This window comes from Pteronotus mesoamericanus, unplaced genomic scaffold, assembly GCF_021234165.1.
Source record: "Pteronotus mesoamericanus isolate MK-2021 breed Mesoamerican mustached bat unplaced genomic scaffold, CSHL_Meso_final contig_263, whole genome shotgun sequence".
Classification (NCBI taxonomy): domain Eukaryota; kingdom Metazoa; phylum Chordata; class Mammalia; order Chiroptera; family Mormoopidae; genus Pteronotus; species Pteronotus mesoamericanus.
Genome location: NW_026555112.1, coordinates 3,129,923 through 3,154,183, shown reverse-complemented (window position 1 = coordinate 3,154,183; position 24,261 = coordinate 3,129,923). Strand labels below are relative to the sequence as shown.

At 51.5% G+C, this 24,261-nt stretch overlaps 1 protein-coding gene across 3 annotated transcripts in view; it reads right to left on the bottom strand.

The window, feature by feature from the left end:
• Window positions 1-24,261, bottom strand: part of LARGE1 (LARGE xylosyl- and glucuronyltransferase 1) — a 462,699-nt gene that overhangs the window by 16,055 nt on the left and 422,383 nt on the right. For all 3 annotated transcript variants that reach the window (XM_054574561.1, XM_054574562.1, XM_054574563.1), the window contains 2 exons: window positions 13,212-13,375; window positions 5,399-5,677 (listed from right to left, as the gene is read on the bottom strand). In XM_054574561.1, coding sequence (XP_054430536.1) covers window positions 5,399-5,677; window positions 13,212-13,375 — 443 coding nt within the window. The remainder of the gene's footprint in view (window positions 1-5,398; window positions 5,678-13,211; window positions 13,376-24,261) is intronic.

Here is a 24,261-nt window from a genome sequence, read left to right as displayed (position 1 = left end):
ATTAAACTGATGAATTAACCTAAGGGAATGCCATCTGGTAGCATCTCTTGGCGGGCAGCCAGCTGGCCTTGCCTGGTGCCACCTCTACCGGCCTTGTTCAAATTCCTGTGCTCATTCAACAAGTATTTATAGAGCGCCATTATAGCCGCAGAAATGGGATGGAGGAGGGCGGTTAGAGACGTCATCCTGGAGAGAACGCAGTAACACTGAAATTTGTCATTCTGCCCAGGGTCGCTTGTCTATTGCCTAGGAAGTCAGGGCACCGTCTGCAAAGCAAAGCAGAAATGTTTTAACCTCCAGGCGTGGAACAAAGATGAGGATTCTCCATGGCTGGTGAATGAGGTGAGACACCTGCCTTGTCTCCCCCGCAGAGCGGAGCTGTCTAGGCTTCCCACCTGCGATCCCTCTGCCATTCTGGAATGTTCCTCAGACATGTGATATTTCATGCCCTTATAGCTGTTAGTCCTTCAAGCTGGACCTCAGCTATCACCTCGCTTCAAGGCCCTCCCTGCCCATGACATTAGGTCACCTGCTTGTGGGTCTGAGCTCCCGGATCTTTTATCTCTGTGTCTGTCCTGATGACAAGAACAGCAGCACCAGCGCCTCCAGTGGGAGCACCCCTGGAATGTGAAGCCCGAGAAGGCAGGGACCCCCAGAGCCCAGAACAGAGCCGGCCACGGCAGACTGGCAACGATAATTCACGGAGAGAAGCCCCCTGGCCTGGTGGTATGTGCTGGCAAAGTAGTTCGACACGGAGCGCTGCGAACGGGCCCAGGGACAGGACCTTCACTTCTGCTGAGGACCTGCTCTGCCCCCACAAGACGCTACTTTTTGCCCCTTTATTAGCCGAGGAAACAGAGGGCTGGGGAGACTAAGTAAGCTGCCTCGAGTCATATACTTGATAAGTGTGTCAGAACCTGAACTCAAAAGCAGCTGCCAACGCCCTGCTGTATTTCACTTGACATTTCTGAAATCAAGACTAAAAGCTACACATCTTCCTTCAGAAGAAAAGGTGAAGGCGCAGGAGAGGGATTTTCGTGAAACCCTGTAGCTCTGTCCGTGCACATAGCTGACTTCTTTAATTTCCAATTGATCTGTTTGTTTTTGTTATAAAATTAGCTGGTTGCTAAGCAACTGCTTAGGGAGCTCTGATGCTGAACTCTTTTTGGTACCCAAGTGGGCCCCCCAAAAAGAGTGATTAAGTGTTTGGGGGTCTAATGAGGAGGTTGCCGATCAGCCTGCTCTGGTATCCCAGGGTTTCAGAGTGGCTGGGCCCCTCCCACAGGGAGCAGGCTGTCCTAGAGGGGACCTCTGACCCCAGTTTAACCTCTCTGGGGCCTCAGCTGGGTTGCCTGTGACCGCATGTACCTGATAAGGAGGTGTGAAGAGCAGAAGTAATAGACACAAAGCAGCTGGTGGAGTTGGTGGCACATAATCAGGGCTCAATAAATTATAAGTATCATCATTTTTAACATTAATATTCTAACAGTGTTTGGGCAGAGCATTTTGTTGGATATCTACGCCGGAAAAGTCAGTCTCTAGGGGAACCCCCGGCCTTGCTGGGGTCCACGACTGCCTCGGCAGACAGCAGCCTTAACCTCATCCCACACCAACGCTACCACACTGGCCACGAGGCATATCCACTTTTAGTGTTTGATCAGAAACAAATCCATCCCACTTGATGGCAAAAAAAAAGTTCCTTAAGCCAATGGCGAGCCAAGATGTTTATCTTCACCTGTAAAGAACAGTGCACGCTTATTTGGGGCTTCTGACAGAATCATGTTCCTTCCCAGTTCTCAAAATTCTGGTGCTAGGAATTATCGAGGCCAGAGGTCACAAACTAGTCATCGGGAGTGGGCGTGGGGCTTCCATTCAGCCTGAGACATGGGGGCCTGGCTCCACAAGGCCTTTTTTTTTTTTTTTTTTTGAATTAGTTGTCAACATTAAAAATAACGCTATGAAAATCCAGCTTCTAGCTTCTCTAGAAAAATATGAAGAGCTTCGCCCTGCGCCCCTCCCCTGTTCCCCCGGGGCAAGGCTTCCACAATTAAAGTGGGGAGACACCAGCGGCCTAAGGTGGGGGCTGTGGTCTCCCTAGTGAACACGCTCAGCATTCTTGGCCCCTTTAGGCCAAGATCCTGGTCCTCACGGGCATCTTGCAACTCCTGATATAAGTCCCCTTCTTCATTTCACAATGAGGAAAGGAGCTGAAGAAACAGAATGGCTGGAAGTCACGCAGTTCGCCAAGGCAGAGTGTGAGCTGGAGCAAGGATTCCAGGATTCCGGGGTCCCAGCCATTGCCCCCCCACACCCCACCACCACTACACTTGAAGTCAATGCCTCAGCCTCAGGAAGGACATGCGCACAGCAGACCAAGAGAGGTGGGCAGGAGCAACGGCTGAAGCAGGCAGGGCTTTGGGCAGTACAGGCATCTCAAAGGAAGTCTCCAGAGGCTGCATTTGAAAGAGCTTTGCTTTCAAAGCCAGGCCTCTTTGCACACAGTTATTGATTTCAGTGGCAGAATCTCTTCTGGGTCCCTCTACTTGTGTCTGCTGCGACTTCTGACCCTTTCACCGGGTTTTTATCACCTCTCATGTGGACTGATGCAAGAGCCCCCTAACTCACCTCCCTCCCTCTCATCCTACCGGTTGTGTTCCTTCCACGATGCAACCACCTCATGGAAGGAACACAAAACGCCTCATCTTCCATGCACACCTAACCGTGCCATGCTCAGCGATTCCCACAAAGTGCAGGCTCCTTAGCACAGTGCCTTGTACCTCTGACAGTGTCCCTGATGTGACAGCTCCCCTGCCAGGAATGTCGCCAGCCCCACCGGCTGACTGTAGCTCAGCCTTCTCGGGCCTCACCGTCTCCTCCTAAGCCCCTCCAACCTCCGATCAGCTCCACAGCACCTGGACACCCCCATCACGGTACCCAAAGAACTTGTGGCTCCCTCTGTTGCTTCTGCTTCCTGACAGCTCGGTGAAGCATGGTTGCTATCTGCATGATCCAGAGATATGGGAGCATGTAGTAGGCGCCTTATACATCTTTATGTACTAAACAAGTGAAAAGATGGATGGATACTATGGATGGAGAAGAAAAATAAGGAAGGGGACATTCTCTTTTCATTCTCGACAGGCAAGTCACTCCACTTCTCTGGTCTCAGGCCCCACGTGCACGCTAAAAGAGGATGAGGGAAGATCATTCATTCTCGACTCAGGGTCCCTGGACTTCTGCAGGCCCGTGAAGAAAGGAGTAGAGTTTTAGGAGCAATGTGCAATATTTCAGAACCCTGAACCACACGCACTGTGACAGGGTGGCCAAGGTCAACTAAAACATCAGGGGACTGCGCATTAAGTAAATACTAATTAATGGGCATGGGGGGACACCTCGTACTGAGTAAGGTCTTGATTATCACTTCGTAACATCTTTGATCAATACAACATAGGAAGACTGCGTAAAAATACAGGGCTTACGTGTAATGATTTTGAAAACATGACGCCATGAGGTAAAGTAGTGAGATGGGGAGAGTAGAGAACACAGACTCTGAAGATGGGGCCAGTCTTCCCGTGGAAGAGCCCCAGAAGGGTGGAGGACGCGCTGTGGCCCTGCAGCCAGCCTCCCTCTTCTTGGTCAAGGCGGCCCTGGTCCCCACCACCTGCTTCTTTGGGAGCCCTGCCTGACACCCAGCGCGGTCATCCTGCAAACTGCCAGGCTTCAGAATCTATAGGAATCAGCAGCTGAAAGCCCTGTCTGGCCACACGGGGGCACCGTCACTCCACACACTGGGATTCCAGGCCCCGGCTGGAGCTGGCGCAGGAGCAGGAGGAGCAGGAGGAGCAGGAGGGCTCGGCTGTCAGCACCCTGCGTGGCCCGGAGCGGGGGTTCACAGGGCTCTGTACCACAACGGATGCTCTCTGGGGAGATGCCGCCCATCCTCCCTGAAGGAGGGTTATGCTGCCCCGAGGTCGCGCATGCTGCCGTTCTCAACAGAGAGGCTGCTGCTCACAGGGGAGGGGTGGGTGCTCTGAGCCCCCAACACAGCCCGACTCAGAAGTGCACAGAGAGCACGGCTGTCTTCCCTAGAGAGGGCAGGGCAGGAGGGCGCCCGTATCACACCCACACTCCCGCTCTCTAGCTTTGGGTCTGTCAGCTCTTTTGGAAGCTCTTTTAAATGTGACAGAGACCATGAGACAGAAAGACTGAGACACACACAGAGAGACACACACGTGCGCTTACATACAGACACACACATGTTCACATACACACATGGAGGAAGGGAGGGTAACAGAGAAAGATCAGACCCTGCTCCATTTGGGACAGCCACAGACCCCAGAGTGGCCAGACAAGAATCGACACAGGGAAGCCTGCAGACTTGGAGTCCGACAGATGCTGGTTCAAATCCCAGGGCCCCCTGTGTGGCCTTGGGGGCATTGCTATGCTACTCCGAGCCTCACGGTGCCAGCAGGCAAGGCGGGGCTGAGAGTCACCATGCCTGCCTTTTGGACGACGTGTGGATCCAGCAGGATAATTAACATGTGCACACCACTTCTCACGGTACCTGGACGGAGGCGAGCACTCACTCGGTCAGAGGTAATTCATGCTGACAAATGACAGCCATAAAGGACTGAACATGTTTGACCATTTACACCCTGTGACTTCAGCTTTTGCACACAGGGACTCGAGGGCGGTATGAATGCTACAGTCCCGTTGAGTTCAGACTGTTCTTCCATAATAAATGTCACTCCCCACATGACTGTCTAAGGCTGCCATGGGCTGAGTGCTTTCCCCAGCCCCTGGATGCCTGGCCCTCCAATGGGAAGGGGACTTGGGAAGGGTCAAGGGAGAGTCAGAGAGACGGCTGTGATGGTGAGTGAGCCCAGGGTCTGGAGGCCGACTGGTCACGCTGTGCCCTGGCCCCCACATTACCTGGTGTGTAGCCTTGGGCTAACGGCTCAGTCTCACTCCCGCAGTCTCCCACTGGGAGAATGAAGATCATAATAGCATCCGTGGCAGGCACTGTAGGGGGAGGGGATGAAATCCTACTTGTCAATCACTCAGAACAGTGCCTGGCACTCAGCAAGGACTTCAACACGTGTTAGCTACCACCATCACTTTGATGTGCTTCATGGAAAAGGCAGTGATCTTTCTAGAATGGATAGGTGAAGGCTGTCTGATACAAAACTGGATGAGGAAAGACGATCACATAGAAGCTACAGAGAGAACGTTAGACTGGCAGACAAAAAGAGATGCTTCCTAGACCACGTTCTGCTACTACCGCCTCATGGGGCAAACCGGCGTTCCTTCCAACCTGTGCACGAGGAAAAAGGAGGCTTGGGGAGGACCCCAGGGACGGTCTGGCCCTGGCAGATGTGCGCCTGCGGCTGCGGGCCCTCACCTGAGGTACTCATAGAGCCCGTACATGGGCAGGAAGTCGATGTCGGACAGGAACACGTAGGGCGTGCCCACGTGCTTCATGGCCACGTTGCGCAGCAGGTTCACAGGGTAGAACTGGCCCTCCTTGTACACGATGTGGTAGGCCACGTTGTGACGGCTCATGAGCACCTCGGAGCCCTGTGCGTAGCGGAGGAACTGCTGGGCCTCGGCGTCGGACAGGTAGAGGGCCAGGCTGATGGGCCCTTCCCAGTGCTTGCAGATGGCCTCGAGCATCTGGAGCCTGTGAGACAGGGCAGGTGAGACAGGGCAGGTGAGCCACAGTTCATCCCTTCCATGCACCCTCCATCCCACCCCCTGGAGGGGCGGGGGGCGGGGCGCCCGCCTCCACAGACACCTGGTCAACCAGCCTGAGTCCAAATCACTGCGTGAGAGGGCAAATCGCCAAACCTCAGCTCCTTTACTGGCCAAATGGCCATAATCTTTGTCTGCTTTTAATGGAATGAGTGATATCGAGAGAGTCACACCCCAATACAAGCCTTCCCAAGGGGGTGGGGAAGGTTATATTGAATGATCTAAAGACCCCCTTCCAGCTCAAAACTCCTCTCCCTTTCCTCCTCTCTCAGAGAAGATAAATATAGCTCTACCAAGTTCCTGAAGCAGTGACCAGCCACAGAAGGTTTAGCCGAACTGAGGCCATGCGTCACAAGGAGCATTATAACAAGCAGGAAACAGAAGACTAGTAATAACTACACTCACTCGACTCATCACTATGCACCACACCCCTCAGAATTCTCCCAGAATCCCTGTGCCCCTCCCCCGCGTTCTCCTGAGGGGAGAATTGAGCCTCCAGAGGTCTAGTCAGTTTTGACTTAGGGGCTGGGATCAGACCTGAGTAGACAGGGACCCGGCCAGGGCCTTGGGGGGATCGTGAGAAGGAAATAATACTGGGCATTTGGTAAAAGAAACGGCAAAACACGTGACTGTTGGGGACAAAAAGAGTGGCTGGGGCGAGGGACATCAGTCTTCGTTCTTCAGAGCCCCTCCTGTCCCAGCGCCATAGCCTCGGTGCAAGGCTGCCTGGCAGGCACCGGCCAAGGGGAGTTGGGGAAACACCAGAGAAAAACCAAAAAGTGCTTCCAACAAAGAGTGGGCTCTGCAAAAAAGAGGAGAAATCTATGAAGATATTTTTCCCCCTAAGGCATCAGAAGTGCCTGCTCCATGAAACCTATGGTGAAGAAAAAGCAAAAGCTTATTTCACTTTTTTTCCCCCTACCCAGCAAGAGGTAGACAACCAGCAGCCTCCGGTCAGATTGCCCACTTCAGTTGGACAATTACCAGGAAATAGATTCCTCGAATTTCTGTGCTTCTAAACAAAAGGAAAATGGGCACCCCTATCTCGCATCAATGGCTTTCTGGATGGGCTTTCAGAGTTTCCTTTCGGTAATTCTGCCGATTTGCTTCCTCTTTTCTCTTTGGAGGATTAAGATATTCATGGGATAAAATGACCTCCATTTCTCATCCTTTTACGAGGCTTGCTAATCAAATTGACCAGAGCTGGCTATTTAGGGGCATTACATTCTCCACAAAGCCTAATCTCTGAAATTTGCACCCGGCCTCTGCGGCAGGCCCTGGTCTCTGCTCGCTCTGCACACCTAGGATTTGGCGCTATTCCACCTGCACCTCAGTTTCATCTTCTGTGGAAGGGAGGGGAGGGGAACTCTGCACCGGGGAGAGTGTTTGCGCAAGTCCTTCGAAATTTGGGAAGTCAAAGGCAAGGATCATTTCTAACGTGTGGATGTAAGAGTTGCTAGAGGAAGTGGGATGTGGGGGCCGCGTACGGGCGTGAGGAGAGGCCATGTTCGGCTGCGGATCCTCCCACTGGCTTGGTTTTTGACTGTGAGAGAGGCCCAGTCCAGGAGCCGCCCATCTTCTGAGCTCTGCGAAGGGCTTAGAGTGGTAACAGACTCACAATACTCACGGGTCACAGGAGAAAGGTGCTGCTGATGTGACAAACGCCACACCCACGTGGCTTGACAGGGAACGGTGCCAGATGTTCTGTGGAACCTCAGCACGCGACAACCGACGATACAGAGCCCAGTTCCGTATCTCTGCCACCAGCCCCAGCCTCTCCCACTTTTCCTCCCCCACAGGCAAGCTTTCTGCCAGGAGCTCATCAACAGTGACCCGCGGAGGTTTATCATAATGATGATGAGGCGTAACCTGTGATGACGATGCAATCCATCCCTGTCATTTATCTGTTGCATAAAGTAGGCTGGCCACATGGGGTCTGAACCACATGTAACATTCATGGCAATCATAAAGGTGAGGTTTTCAGCCCTGTTTTACAGCTTCCTTGGGGAGCTCAAAGCGGTGACCTGACTTGTTTCAACTCACGTAGGCACAAAGCGGAGCAACTGGATTCACACCCAGGTCTGTCTGACCCCAATGCCCAGGATCCAGATCATTATTCAATATAGACTATATTGAATATAGGTGTTAGGCCAAGAAAAATGTCCCCAAATACCTTCTCCTCGTTGCCTGTTTCATCAAATAAGAATGTGGTCTTGCTTAGGTGTCAACTTGTCCCTGTTCATTCTTCCTGCTCAGTCACTCTTGGGATCTGCCTCTTCTCACACCTGCTCCCAAGGTTCATCCCCACGTAGCCCTTGTTGCTGCAAAGTTCTATGCCAAGTCTTTCTTTGTCCCTTACGTAGGGAGACCCAGTACTTGGCATAGCGAGGGCCTGAGCTGATACAAAGTGCTTCCAGAGACAAAGATTAATTCCAGAACGACGGAACTGTCAGCTTGGAAAACCTCTTAAGAGATTTTTTGAGTCTGGTTACACCATTTTCCCGAGGAAAGAGCTCAGCCTTGGAGAGGAATGTGCCTCGCTGACGAACTCGATGAGTGAGTCAGAAGCTAATACCCGAACCCAAGTCTGACTCTGTCCCCTGAGTTTCTCCAGTTCCCCGCAGAACCTGCCATCATTCATGCTAGGATAAGGAGGACAAGGGCTCCAGACCGACCCGAGGGATGTCTGGCAGATCTAGAAAAATAGGCAGGGTCCTCCTGTGGCAGGGAGCCTCACACAGGCTGCATAGGGACCGGGCGGCAGACGGGGAGACGGCCGAGTAGTCAGAAACCTCGAAGGCCAGGGTTGGAAGGAAGTCTTGAACGACAGTTGGCCTAAGCAGTCCAGGCAGGTATCTCAGTTTCTGCTAGAAAGGGGGACTCGCTCCCTACAAGGTGGCAGACTACCATCTGGTCTACTGGGGCCAAGCAGGCTGCCTGGGGCAGAGGTGTAACTCTGGCTTCTGGGGTCAGACACACCTGGGCTTGAACTCCAAACTGTCAGTATCCCTGAGTAAGGGACAAGGGCCCTTTGAGCTTCCATGTCCACATTTGCATATGGGGGATAATAACACCTTTGTAGGTTACAAAATGGCTACAGATCATTTCCTTCCTGCTATCCACACCCTTTGGTAATACCCTCCTGCCCTGATTCTGGGCTGGCCCTGTGACTTGCTTCGGTCCATGAAGCATTAGCAAACAGGACACGTTCCAGGGAGTTAAAAAGTACTTTGTTCGGTGGGGCTTGCTCCTAGCTGCCCTTGGAACCTTGTGGCTGCCGCCACGTGAGTAAGCCTACTTACTCTACCACGATGAAGTGTTTGACACGATGCTGGACATGCAGCAGGAGCTCAGTCTACAACAGCGGTAATTTCCTCCTTAGGTTATATTTCTGGCGTTCAAACATGCATTCATCCCACAAATATTTATTCGATATCTACAATGTGCAGGTATTGTGCTGGGTCCCAGAATGAGCAAGAAAGACAAGGTTCTTGCACTTAAGGAGCATCTTTCTAGATGCGGGGGGTGGGGTATTTTTACAAATAATCCAAGCTAAATTCAACAAATAATCTAAGATAAATTCAGAGCAAATTAAGGGCTACAGAGGCAATAGGACAGGAAACAGGATAGGAAGTAGCCCTGAGGGCTCTCCTGCTGTAGGTGAATTCTGAGACCTTGGCAATGAGAAAGACCCAGACTCCAGAAAGCCTGGGTGAAAAGTTTTCCAAGAAGAAGGAACAGCCTTTGGGGTAAAACTGAGTTTAGCATGTTCCAGCAAGACGACACAGGACCAGTGGGGACGGAACAGGGGCTAGTAAGGGGCAGACGGCGGGGAGATGTTGGGAGTGGACAGGTGTCAGGTCACCCAGGGCCCCGAGGGCTGCCAGGACTGAGGTGACATCCGGGAGCGGCTGGGAGAGTGACCCGGGGCCAGCGACATTCACTGGTATTGAATGGAACTCTACGCCGCCTCCCCCGATTCGCTGTGACATTCGCGTAGGGCCTATGTCTCACTCAAAGGTTTACAAACACACCCGAAATGTTTCTTAAATTAAAAATCAACCCAACAGGTACCAATCAGCCTGCTGCGTCGTAATTGGATGTGCAGGATGGCGGGGAAGGAGGAATTTCTACCGTCTTCATCAACACATGGGGCCCCTTTAGAATTTTTTATCACATCCCGCTAAGTGTCTCTTGTTAGGGCGTGGAATGCCTGGGGTTCTCTGAGGTGCTGTCAGGATGGCAGTACTTGTCCCAATGCCTTACGGGGACGCCCCTGGGTCTGCCATGCTGGGAGGCGTGTGTGGTTTGAAGGCCGGGCCTCTGTGGTTAGTGTTGGCAGCTGACTGGGGTGCCCTGCAGGGGAAGGTCCTGGCGGGCCACCGGCAGCAGCCCAGGCCAGGAGGACGCTTCTGCTGGCAGTGGGGGGAGGGGCTCTGTTTGTCCTGTATGTTGATAACCAGTGTAGACAGAAGGATAGATTTGGGTTATTAATAACTAAAAAACCTCTCCAGTTATTTGTATACTCCAGACAGCAAATTCACGGCCAGCACAGAGGTAAAACAACGTTAAGCGGGTGGGAGGGAATAACATGGGCTGCACACCTACTGCTTGCTGGGCACTTTCCAGCCTCGTTTTTTATATAACCCAAACAACAGTCTGTGAACTTGCCAAGCTATTGCCATTTGATAGATAAGTGAGGTCCAAAAACCCTAAATAACTTGCCCAAATTCACACAGCTAGTAGGTGGTGTAACTGGACTGTGAACCCAGGTTTTGCTTTCTCTTTCTCTTTTCTTCCCCTACACCGTCTTGCCGACCACGTGCCGATGCTGTGGTCAGGATGTTCAGATCCAGCAAATATTTACCGACTAAAAATATGTGCCAAAGGCTTTCACAGAGAGTCTCTCATTCAGCCCTAACTAGGACCCTCTCAGGAAGGTATTTTTAAACCTCTTTACAGAGGGAGAAAGGGACCCAAAGTTAAGTGACTTGCTCAAGATCACCAGCTGAAGATTAAAGAAGCTGGTGGGATTTGAACCCAGAGCTCTTTGTAAGTCTGGAGTCCTTTTGCACACTACCACAAATATCAAGACTTTGGCCAAAGGTGTTACATATCATTTAGGAAGCCTTAGCATGGATGGCAAGGCTAAACACTAGGCATGCATGATCTCATCTAATCTTTACACAATATGACAACCCCAGGGAACAGCTACTAAGATTATCATTCTCATATCACAGACGAGGAAACTGGGGCCTAAAGAGGTCGACTTGTCTGAGGGTCAAACCCAAGAAATGGCAGAGCCCCCAAGACCCCACAGTGCCCAGAGACTAAGCGATTCACTATGAGGCTACTTTTTATTCTGATTAGAAAGTATGTCAAGTTTCTTTGTCTCTTTCATTTTCTCCTGAGTTTGTTGGTAGCCACGAGCTCCTGTACTTGATTCGGAACATTTTGCTGATAAGCTGATGCATTAATAGGAGGCGTTTGGGTGACCTAGGAGAACCAGGGTGCTCTGGGAGGTGGGAACCTGGCATTACTGGGGACTCAAATCACCTGGGCAGATTACAGTTGTCTGAGCCTCAGGTACCTCCTCTGAGGGGCCTGAGCTGCCTGGGAAACAGAAGGCCAATCTAGACCATCATCCAGCATGACTACCAAGAATGCGGCTTTATTGTCATTCCATAGCGGGGAGGAAAAAGAAAGGACTGCTGTGGCCAGGTGACTTACCAATGTGCTGCTTGCTGGGGGAGAGCGTGGGTGGGGGCACAAGCTGAAAACTAGGTAAGACGCCAAAGGGACAGGGAAGTTTAGGGGTGACTCCGGGACGCTGGCGTAGATCAGTCCCTTGTGGAGCATCTCTGGGAGCCTGACAGGGTTGAGCCGGCAGGAACCGGAAAGCAAGGAATCAATCGGCTTCCTCCTGGCTCGTTCAGCCACATTCAGCATGAATCACTCCCAGATGCCTCCAGATGCAAGACCTGCCCACTCCCCAGGACCCCTGCACTGCTTTTTGTAAACCTCTCATGTCCGAGTGCTTTTTCTTTCATTGTTTGCGCATCCTTCAGTCATTTGTGACTAACAACAGCGGACATTTATCGAACACTGAAGTGTGCCAGGTACTGTTCTCAGCACTGCCCAGGTATTAACTCATTTACTCCTGAGAAGGACCCCATGGAACAGCAGGATGGACAGGCGTCTCTGAGGAAGCTCAGAGACAGAATGAGCCGAACTCCCTTCCTGACTGTGGGAGGTGAGGAGGGATGACATGAAGGGTGCTGGGGCAAGGGCAGCCACTGTGGGCCATGTGCACATCAAAGCAGCAGCAGGCGAGCAGAGGTGGGAGGGGGGCACATAGGACAGCTGGGTATAGAAAAGTGTGGCCCTGAGTGAGTGACTTTAGGGCTTTGAATCCACCCACCTCCTTGGAGCCAGAGAAATGTTTTCCAAAAACCTAAGTTAGAGCAAATAACTTCGTATACGTTTCTTCAGTAACGTCTCAACACACTTAGAATAAAGTCTGAGTAATTTATGAGTTTCTAATGTTCTGTCACCTTCACCTCAGACACTCAGCTCTCAGCGCCCCGCTACGCAGCAGCTGCACTGCTCTTCTATCAGGCTCTGAATGTGCACGGCGCTTCCCACCCCAGGGCTTTGCCACCTGCTATTTCATCCTCCTGGAAAACACTTTCTCAGCAGCTCGTAGGCCTGACTCCTTTTCTCATCTTCTAAGTCCCTGCAGAAATGTCCCCCCTTAGAAAGACTCTCCCCAACCATACCACCTAAAGAAGAAGGTCCCTTACTTGACACTGTCCTCACCTATCCCGGTTCTTTCAAAGCACTTACCATAATTACAATTACTTCACTTCACTGCATATTGTTGTCTATACACTAGGCCCCTGTTCTCAACTCTGGCTGCACATTGCAAACTGAGAACAATGCAACATTTCCACCCCACAAAGACTCCTATGTAACCGGCCTGCAACGGAGCCTGGACCTGAATCTGCTTGAAGAGCCCCCAAGGTGATTCAGTCTGTCCCCAGCTGGGGCTGAGAACCAGGGCATTAGACTGTGAGCCTTGTAAGAGGAGAAGGCAGATGAGTACGGCCTGCTGACGGCTCGGTCCATCTTTGTTGCATCCACACATGTGGAAGGAGACAGAACGGCAACTGCTTTCCAGCTTGACTGGGGTTCCAGTCTGCCTGTTTCCCCAATATGAGCCCTCTTTTCCTGGAGTAGAGCTCCCTTTCTTAGAGTCAGTCCTCTCCATCTTTAAAACCACCACTGTCACCAAAAGACAAGAGCCCTGGGCTTTCAATGCAGTGGGGAGGGGCAGGCACAAACCCTACCACATCAGGCTCCGAGAGACTCAGCCCCCAACCCCCCGCCCCCGTCCCTTCTCCATCCGACCAGGGAACTAGCAGCAGCAGGGAGGGGCCTGAGGGAGGGCCCCTGTGCCCTACCTGTCCATGGAGAGCTGGGCGACCAGGGTGACGTCGGTGCTGTCCGCAGCGGGCTCGCACTCATAGTGCAGGAAGTACAGGTGGGTCCGGTGGACGGTGAAGCGCTCTCGCCGGAACTCGTAGCACAGGTCGTCCTCGTCCAGCTCCGACAGCTGCTTCTGGAGCTGAAAGGGAGGAGAGGGACACTGTTGATGGTCAAACACAGAAGGACAAGATCGCTGTTTTCATTTTCCTCCGCAATTGACTCCAATTTCCGAAAGGTGACAGTGGAGGGCGGCTCGCCCTCTGAGAAATGAGACCCCCTGAGCTCGGAATGATGGTGGCCATCAGGGACACACGGATAACCAACCGCAAACACCCTCTAAACAAACAAACAATCTTTTCCTAGATGACCTAGCACACCATTTTCAAACAACAGCAGGAAAATGGTCACAGAAGAGTAATGAACCCGAACGGAGCAGCACCTTTGTGTGAGCGGATGCTTTCCCTCCCTAGAGTTACGATTTCAGCCTTTGTAGCAACAAAGCAAAACAAAACAAAAACTCCTTTCCTTTAAATTCATGGAAGTTTGATCAGAAGTCTCAGAGCCCGATCTTTCTTTCCCTTCTTGCCTTTCTAACTCTCTGGAAGTCTTAGTTCATAAAGCTGTGTGGAGAGGGTCTTTGTCTAGCCCTACTCAGCTCCTTCCTACCCAGCCAGTGAAAGAGTGAGCCGGCCTGTTCACGGGGAGCTGAGGACTCAGCCTCAGACACGAGCGGGTGCAGGGACATGCACACCCACGTACCCGGGGCTGCTGGCTCAGGGGCCGGATGTACAGCCATCTCATGTAAACCTCACAGAAAGCCGGCCAGGCAGGTGTCGTAGGCCTGTTTCATAGATAAAGAGTCACAATGAAAAAGTAAAAGGGTTTTGATAGTGATATAAATTAGGTCAGTGGATGGTTGTGGTAGCAGAGCGAACAGGCTGGGAAGAGGCAGGAGGAGAAGCTTACAGGTGATGGGAATGTTCCAGATCATGACAGCATGGGTGTATACGTTTGTGAGGATACAACACACTATGCACTGAGAATGGACAGATGTGTCACATGCAAATTGTATTTCAAAAATTGATTGTAAAAAATAATTATTTTGCTGAAAGTCACAGAGCTGGTTTCAACATTTTCTGTTGTATCAGCCTTATCCACCACACAGGGACACAGAGTTGAATATAGATTGAAATTCACATGGCCAGAGTTACTAACCTGGCTGAAAGTAATCTTCTTGGAAACACATACACACACCATACACACACACATATAAAAAAATATATTTTTTTAAATTTCCAAACCACCAATAGTGTAGTAATCAACAAGAAAATATATTTAATATATTAACTCACTTCTGTAAAACCCTGTCATTTGAGGCCATTGCCTTTATAGATTAAGCTCTGGTATTACTTCTCAAGATGTGAGCTACGCAGGTGACTCCATTGACTGCTCCAAGCCCCCCCCATACCCCTACCCTTTGTCACGTGACTTCCAGTATCACATACTACAGAGGCAGAGCCTATTTCCCTAACACATGAATCTGGGCTGAACTTGTGACCTGACTTTGGCTGATGTAACGGATGGAGCAGCGGGGAAGCAATGTTACCCAGGTCCTGAGGGGGCCTCAAGGGAGACTGCGGGCCATGCCCCGCCCCCCCCTGCCATGAGGAGGTGCCAGTGCTAGCCAGCCAGACCGTGAGACACACTGGGGCAGAGCACAGTCTCCCCACTGCCCCAGACAGGGGAGCGAGCCCCGCCAGGATCAGCAGAGCAGGCCCCATAAACGCTCCATGTGCACCATTGAGGTTTTATGGGTCTGGGGCAATCAATAGCTGATACGGTGTTACCAGCATTTTGCATGAGGCGCTTTTCCTCGTGGGAGCCTGTCCTGCATTTCAGAGGATGGGTAGCCTCTTGAGCCTCAGCCCACTAAATACCTACAGCATTCTCTAGATGGCCACGTCTAACTCCAAAGGCACCCAAGTGTTCTCAAATGATGCTTGGGGAATCACTGCGATCCAGTGAGCTAGGAGACATTCTCAGCTCTCTAGAGCTTTTAACTGTTGAAAAGGGCGTAATCAGGGATACTCTTTAGCTTTTCAAATTCGATTCAATGTTCTTGCCTATTTGAAGACTGCCACTCTCTACCAATGGTGTGAGCCCAGGAAACTGGAATTCTCATTCCATCTGAGATCCTATGAGACAAAACGACCTGTCCTGACCTGCAGGATTGAACCCAGACCCCCCGACAGCCATGCTCGTTGACCCACCACTCCCTACAATACTCTGTACTTGCACAAGGGATCTCTCCTCTGTTCTCCAAATTGGCCTTTCCCTGTGCACCTCCATGGCTTTGCCCAGGCCCTTCCCTCTGCCACGCCCTCCCTCCCTTCCCCCACTCCTCTCCACCTGGGGACCTCTGCTGGCACCTCTGCAGGTAGAGCGGCCCACTTCCTCTCTGTGCACCAAGAGCACTCAACTCCACTACAGCCCTTGTCAGCCTGAACGGAGACTGGCCCAGGGCAACTTCCCTGTGACACTGCCCCACGGCCCCTAGCACTGTGCCGAGTGCATGACAGGTGCTCACTATTCCTGTGTTGCTAGCATGAGAAATATTTGCTGCACACAGGGGACTGTCATCGCTGTGGCGTTAAGGCCCGGCCTTCTCATTTTCCTTCTGTGTCCTTAGTATTATGCATGGAAGGGGATCATTCTTAAGCCATTATTTGCTCCAGGACTAGCTGTTGAAGGTCTGTGATGGCCGAGCAGCTTTTGGACCGCAAACAAGCACACACTGGACTATGCCCAGTGCTCAGTGCACACGAGTCCCTTTCCTTCGAGCCTCCTGTGAGACACGTGAGGCCTCATTCGACAGTTGAGAAAGCAGTTTCCAGATCCTCAGGTCACTCAGGGAGGTCCATCCCGGGTCTGTGAACCTCCACCACCAGCTGTGTCTCCGGCAAAGACGCTGGTTCAGCAGCCACAGCTCAGCAGCAGAGGTTACTGGGTCTATTCCACTCCTGCCTATACTACCTTGCGTAAGTGGGAGAGTTACTAATAAGCCTTCTGCGCTTCATCTTCCTCATTTGTAAAATGGGGATCATAACAGTAACTGCCCCAGGGGATTGTGGGAAGATCCAGGAGATTCTGCATAGAGTACAGACATCGTCTATTGTCATGATTGTTAGTTTCACAATTCACAAAGGGAGACACCTGGGCCCCTGAAGGCACCTAGGTGGGTGCTTGGTGTCCACACCATCACCTGAAGAAAATGGCAAAGGTCTGGAGGGCAGGGAGGCAGGGGCTGGATAAGCCGGCAGCCCCTCTGATTCGTGAGTGTCAGAAACAGTCCCCATGCCTTTCTCCTGGAGGAAGCCTACTATGCCTGGAATCTGTAACGTGGCCTCTCTGAGGAACCCACACTACAGACGGACACAGCAACGTGCCCCTCTCAGAGGATAAACATCTGCAAAGTTCTTTGCCAAAGCCAGGCTGTTTTCTTTTGCATTGTGTTTTTGGGTGGAGAGGCGCGCCTGGCTTCCAGATCAGTGGAGAGAGGTACAGGAAGGTGGAAGGGTGTGTGCACGGATGGTGCCAGGCACACGTGTCTCGAGCACAGGGTCTTTCTGTGATGAGGACTCAAAGAATATCATCGCATGAGGAAGTGAGTCAGTGACCAGAACCCGAGGAATGCCCGTGGGTATGGGGTTTCTCCTCCCGTTTGTGTACAGAGACACACACCCTTGAGTCAGGGCGAAATGACGTTCCAAGGTAAATGGCTCCAAGAGTCATTTTCTGAAAAGCACCCATAGAGTGGGCCTCTAAAGGCAGGAGCTGTATCCAGCTCATCTCTGATGAATCCTCTGAGCCTAGAACATCTAGAGTGTCCTGTGTGCCCAACTAGCCTGTACTGGATGCATTCATAGCCACAGCACAGTAAGAAAAGGAACAATGGCCAGTGAGAAGTGTTCTCGGAACCTAAAGTATGGCCTGCGCTGGCGTGGGCTCGCCGGGGTCTGGGCAGGGGTCGGGGGCGGGGTGGTTCCTATCAACAATCCATGGGCTACGTAGCCCGTATCTGTGAGCTTCACAGCACTATCAATGTGATTTGGTGGCATCTGCATCCCAAGGCCACCTGTGGCCCTTCAGGTAGGGTCTAGAGGATACTGTTGTCCACCCCACACACTGGCTATTGTGGAAAGCATAGCAGGTGTGAAGTCAGACACACAATGTTAGGATCTATGACTCTGGCCCACCTTGAGCTTTAACGTATTTATTATCAACATGGTGGATTGCATCTTTGCTTAGCTCAGATGGACTAAGTCCCTACTCTGTGCCAGGTGCAGTGCCCAATGTTCACAGGTGCTTTGCTTTATTAATTTAATCGTTCATCTCTGTTCTACATCCGAGGAAACTGAGGCTAAGGTTTCGGGAATCTGCCAGTTACACCGCTAGAGGGAAGCAGTCTGGTTTGAGAACCCAATCTTGGTGAGCTGTGGACCTTTTCACAGCACAAGGGCTTCTCTCTGGGGGATGCGTGAGGACCAGGTGAGCGGGTGGAAGGCACGACGCTTGGGGAACAAAGCAGGCCATAAAAGTGCATGTGTGGGATGTTCCCTGTGCAGCAAGAAGACAACCTAAAAGACACCCCATAGAAAACAGACCGAAGGGAACTCATCACAATGTTAACAAAGCTTTCCTCTGAGCAGTGGATTTGCAGATATATTTTATTGGCGTCTTTCTACTTTTCCGCAATTTTCTCAAATGAGCACACACGTGGAAAAGCGCTCTGCAAACTGTAGAGTGCTACACAAACCTAAGCCACGTGATAACGATTACGTTATGACCTTTTCAAATTGTAACCTAGGACTGTTCATTCCCGACTCCATGGCGGATGTTATCACAAGGGGAAGACTAAGCAGCGCAGGAACTGCCTCCTAGTCACCCAGGGTCCTAGTGATTTCTCTGGGGAGATGCCGAGCAGGAGGGGGGGGTGCTTTCATTAACAGACCCTACTGGTCCGGCACTCCACACGCCAGCCACGGGGTGGGGGACAGGAGGCCCCGACAAGCAAGTCGCAGAAACAAAAGACAGATTCTCCTGAGATGAAATGCATTTGCTAAATTGCTTCTTTGGGCAGCCAGCTGAGGCAACGGGAGATTTGGGCTCCCGGGAAAATGGCCCTTTAAGCAGTTTGCATTTATTTTTTCCCATCCTTAAGGACAGCGGCCTGGATTGACTTCCAAGCTACCAGAGCTCACGGCTGAGGATTCAAAGGGGTTGGAAGCATGTCCTGGGCTCTGGCTGAACGGACTTCTGTTCAAGGTCAGGAAAAACCAGAGAGAGAGATTATGGGGATAACTGGACACTGAGACTGATCCCCGACACTCATTTGCTAGGTGACCTTGAGCAAGTCATTTTTGCCACTCCATGACAAGACAAGGGGTTTGGGCTTCGTAAAAGAACTCTCAAGGATCATGCACTCCCTGGGCCACATAATGTGCTGACAACTTCGCAGGCATGTTCTCATTTAATACTTGCACCAACTCCATGGGTCAGGGAGCACTGTCGGTCCTGTCTTATACACGAAGACGTTAGCCACTGGTTCAAGGTCACATGATGAGTGACCCGAGCAGCCAAGGTATTTCCTCCAGGTGTACATCCTCTGAGTTTTTGTAGGTAATGAAGTCACCAGTGCCTTGTTGACCTCTGGGGCTTTTCTAGTTCTAATGCCAGGTCGCTCTGTCACTGCAGAGGACTGACTGCGTGTAGTCTCCACAGCAGCAGAGACCTGCCACGCTCACCAATATTCCCGTTCTCCTCTCTGCCAGGGGCACAGCCAGGCGGAGTTTCTGGGTAACTGCGTGGCCAAACCCTGGTCAGCAGAATGTGGGCAGATTCTGGCTGCTCCGGGTACCTCATGCAAGGCTGTCTCATGCACAGTCCTCGCTGTCCGCAGGAGTCCAAGGCTCCTTGGAAGGCGGAGGCACAAGATGGACGGAGTCTGGGATCCTGGAGAAAAGCTACCCAGCAATCAGGAACACCCGCGTGGACCTTCTGTGAGCCCTAGGTTCCTAGAGTGCAGAGCCCGTTTTGTAATTTCCCGTTACCTTAACTCACACACCCACTTGAACTCTTCTAGACAGTAAAGGATGGAGGCCTGGTGCAATGGACCAAGTAAGGGGTCCCTCGGAAGCCACCCATTTCTTCCTGGGACACTCCCCCTTCTCATGCCTCTAATCGGTGGACGGAAACATCTGGTGGGTAAAACACTCAATAACGTTGCTTTCTGCATTCAACTGACTTTCACTTTCCAGTGGCCTTGACATCGTTTCTCCATCAGCTCTTCCCCGTGCCTGTGCGAGACAGGCAGGGCTGGCCTGTTGCCCGTGGCCGACGGAGACAGAGGCCGGGGCTCTCACTCACGTCTCCTGAAGCCCAGTGCGGCGCGCTCTCCTGTGGCTTCCACGACACAGTTAAGCTTTATTAAGCCACACAGGTAGAGAAAGATTACAAGCTCGCTGGCTGCCTGCTGTGTGTATTAATCAATGAAGTTCCAGGAACCCAACACATTTTTTACCGGGGGCCCCGTTCATGCTTCTGTGCAGAGGAGAGGGGTGGGTTTAGGTCTGCTCAGTGAAGATTCGGAGCAATTCTGCCTGGCTCTGACCTAGGCTCTGGGGAAATAAAGAAGAAAAAGGCCTGGTCTCCATCCGGGTATCAGCATTAATTTGTCCCTCACACACCATTAATAGGCCCTTATTTTATCCCAAGCCCTGTGCTAAGAATGGGGAAGGAACCCCAGTTTCCATACTTAAATTGTTCACATAGTCTGGGTGGGGAAACAAAGCAGCAAGTTAGCAATTGTAATACAGGATAAATAAAGCTTAATTGGGGAGTGGGGGAGGGAGGACATGCACTATGTGCCACACGGATCCAAACCCCTGACCTGCCTTACCTTATTTGGTCTTCATTAAGCCTATCAGGCAGACTAATGATGCTTCCCATTTAACAGGCGGGAAAACCGAGCCTTACAGAGTTTAAGTAAATAGCCTGGGATTTCCTGGTTACTGTTCCTAAGATTTTACAGGAGGTGGTCTTGCTCTAGAGCTGCCCCCTGCATTCTGCACAAGGAGCCAGTCCATGGAGGGAGACGCAGCTGAGAGGAGAAGAGGGCAGGTTGCTGCTGCAAAGGCCCAGGAGGGAGCACCCGGCACGTTTGGAGATTGCAGCCACAGCCTGGGGCAGGAAAAGGAGAGGCGTTCAAGATGGAGCTGGACACACACACAGCAGACAGGTCAATGGCGTGCCTGGGGCGCAGACATACCCGCTGAGTATCCTGAGCCGGTGGCTCCTCCCCACACCTCCCCCACCCGGCCTCCCAGGCACACACAGGGATCCTTCAGGCTCTGGAATTAATGTGCCTGTGGAAGGTCGCTGCAGGCCAGCCCCGAGCAGCAGCCAGCCGTCCCAGGGCTCTGGGCGCTGTCCGCCGGGGGACTGACACCCACGGTGTGATGAAAGAGCTGGTGACATGTGGCTCACACGTGAGAGCAATAATACATTCTGGTTTTTCTCTGGGGTTTCTCTGGGATACAGCTGTTTCCACAGAGCCATCTGCTTGCCGGCGCTGCCGTGCACAGTGGTGCTGGAGTGTTTATGGAATCTGTTTACATGGGTCTTATTTTTAACTTCTAATTGAGCCGTGGTGATGCCGTTGTCTTTTCTTCTTTGTGGGCTTCGTGTCAGGGAACGGGGCCCTGCAGGTAGCCTGCCGTCCTTGCAGCTGAGGGAGCTGAGCTTGGAAGTCCCCCTCTCGGAGGTGACAGAGATCCCAGAGCCCCTGGGAGGGAGGTGTCCAGGGTAAGCTCGTGGCCAACCTGCTGCCTATGGCCTGGGCTTATTTATGACCACTTTATAGGTGAAAAAAACCAAGGCTTGTAGAAGGCAGAAGTCATGCCCAACGTCACAGATCTAGTCCCGGGGCCAGACTGTCTGATTTCAAGTATAGGGAACTTTTTAGCACACCACAAATGCTTTAAGGAAAGGACCTGTAACCCTGACCGGCGTGGCTCGGTGGGTCGGGCCTTGAGCGCAAAGTGAAAGGTTGCCAGTTCCATTCCTGGGCAGGGCACATGCCTGGGTGGTGGGCTGGTTCCTGGTTAGGGGCATGCGCGAGGCAACCGCTCCATGTCTCTCTCACATGTCAATGCTTCTCTCCCTCTTTCTCTCTCCCTTCCCCTCTCTCTAACAATAAATAAATAAATAAAATCTTTAAAAAAAAAAAAAAGAACAGGACTTGTAATTTGCGTAGTTTATTTGTTCAACAAAATTTGCTGAGCACGTACCAGGTGTCAGGCAGTCTTTTAGAGGCATAAAAACATATTGATGAATAAAGCAGATAAAAAACCACATAGTCACAGAGCTTCCATTCATGGGGGGGGAGACGTGACCAACAAAACAAGCCAGTCGAGAACATGATATACTGATTGGTGATAAGTGCTGTGGAGGAAAATAAAGGAGTCCCGGGAGCTAGGGAGTGCTGGGGGCGGGGGGCTGGTACTGCAATTTTAGATCGGCAAATGCTTTATTTGCTTCACGGAAGGCCACTCAGCCACCAACCCGTCCCGTGATTCCAATTCTCTGAGTCTCCACGTCCTCCTTGATGAAACGGAGATGATAATAGTAACTGCCGTGCAGGGTTTGTGGAAGAGTCAGAATAATTATACAACGAAAAACAACTGGGAGAATCACTGAATGCGTTGTAGTTACCATGTTCATTTTAAATATGGAGCTACATCCACTTAAGGAGCATGGCCTTGGTTGGTCACTTCAGAGCAGGTAGACCTGGTTTCAAATCCTGGCCCCACCCTGAAGAGCTGTGTGAGTGGACAAGTACCTCATCTCCTCTGAGCTTTGGTTTCCTCATCTGTCAAATGGGACTGTAATGCCCACCTCCCTCTGCGGTGAAGATAAAAGTTGTATTTCCCTTTCTCTTTCCCTGCAGCAAATCTCTGGTTGTCGAGGGCAGGCGGAAGCAGAGAAAGCTCTTGGGATGGCACAGAGCGCGGGCCAGTGCGGGAGGGACTAGAGGGAGGCAGGCCTGGGGCTCCTGCATCTCCCGAGTCACTGGTAGGAGACTGGTACTGGCTCCCTGGAGGGCTGTCTTGGCTAGGACACGGGGGTTGGGACAGTGCCCAGAGAGAACGACTGGGGCCATTAATTAGTGACGTCTGCTGGGGACATGGGATAAGAAAGCTCTATGTCTGCAGACGCCGTCTGCTGACTTACAATTCCATATAAACGCAAAAACTCATTGGTGTCCCATCTTTTCTCTCATTTTTTCTTTTTCTTTGCACTCTGTGGACATTTGCTGTTTCATAATTTAACTTCTAACGTGACAGTGGATACATTCTTTTACCATTGGTCTTTTGGACTTTAATACCGTTGGTTTCTCTGCTTTTGTTTTTTTGTTTATTTGGCTGCCAGGGGAAGGATGAACAGGGAGGTGAGTGTAGAAAAGGCTGTTCTGAAGCTGATGAAGTGGAAATGACAGCTGTCAGAAAGGAATCTGCAGAACAAGCAGCAAATAGGCCAAGGTAATTTCCTGCCAGGATAAACAGCATCTTCCCCCCTCTGGCCAATTCCTGCACCCCCATTCCCCTCCCCCAGCCCGCTCAGTGCAATCTTAGTCATCGGAAATTGTAAATTGAGTTTAGTACGACTGGGCGACTAAAGGAAGGGCATGTACTTTAGCAAGATTTCCATCCAAATTGGTTAAAGCATATATATTTTAACGGTTTTGTGTTGAAAAAGGTGAGCTTCCTGGAGAATTCTCTTAGGTGGGGCAAGGCATTCTTGATGATAAAGCATCGCTCTATAAATACACTGTTAGGAAGACTTGCGTGTTTCTGAAACACAGTGTATGGAAACATGCTACCCTATCTGCCATGCTGTCAGGGACAACGGGGAGTGTCCTTATTTTGCTCCTGAGGACAGGACTCAGATTAATGGATTCCTTACAGAAGGGAAGATTTCAGCTCAACAAGAGGAAGAGCGGCTTAGCATCTGGCGCTTTGCAGCGTGGACTAAGTTGTTGGAGGTGGTGAGCTCCCGGTCTTTGGGAGGATTCCAGCAGAAGCCAGATGCAAGCCTGCTGGGATGTGTAGAACGAGTTTTGCATTGATTAAGGGGTGGAGAATATCTGTGATTATCCAACTGTGTTCAGGGGAGTCCTGGGGTTTCTTGGATATGCATCAGGGGCTGGGTTGCTGAGGAAAAGGGAGAGAAATGCTGAGGGATGGAATTCTAGCCGCCACGGCTACTTCAATCAAATAATAACGGATGCCTCCTGGACGCTTGCTGCATCACGCAAATTAACCTGCTGGTTCCGGGGAGAGGTGCCTGGATGCACTGTGGTGGACGGAGTGGCTGTGTCCCCGTAGCTCCTGTCATTCTACACCGTGAGGGAGGCTGAGCTCCTCCAAACCAAACTCTAAAACTCTCAGCTCCACACAGAAGAGACGAATCCCCTGGCTTCCTGAATTTATCATTCTTTTATCAGTGAGGCCACTAAATGGCCTCTCCTTCCTACCTGCAGTCCCCCAGACTGGTGGGAAGCCTGAGGCAAATGGGACAGCCCTCAGGGGCTATAGAGACAGAGTTCTAAGCGACTCTGTAGATGCCTCTCTCTGCCAGGCCTTCCTAGAAGAAAGGTTAATGAAACCGGAAATGCACCTGGGGAACAACAGATTGGCATTGGATGGGTTGGGCACTGTGGTTTGTCGGGGAAAAAAAACAATGAACACGGTGTTCCTGGTGCCGACTCCTTCTTTGTCAGTGGTTTAGCATAAATTATCCACAAAGCCCTGTGACAAAGTCTTCTATGTCCCCATTTGTCAGACAGTAGCCCCGAAGCCCAGAGCAGTCATGTGACTCCTCGAAGTCACGTCGCCATTACATGACGGGCCGGGGGTGACTTGAGGGCTCTCAGTGTTATCACCATCATCATCTCCCTCATGAAGA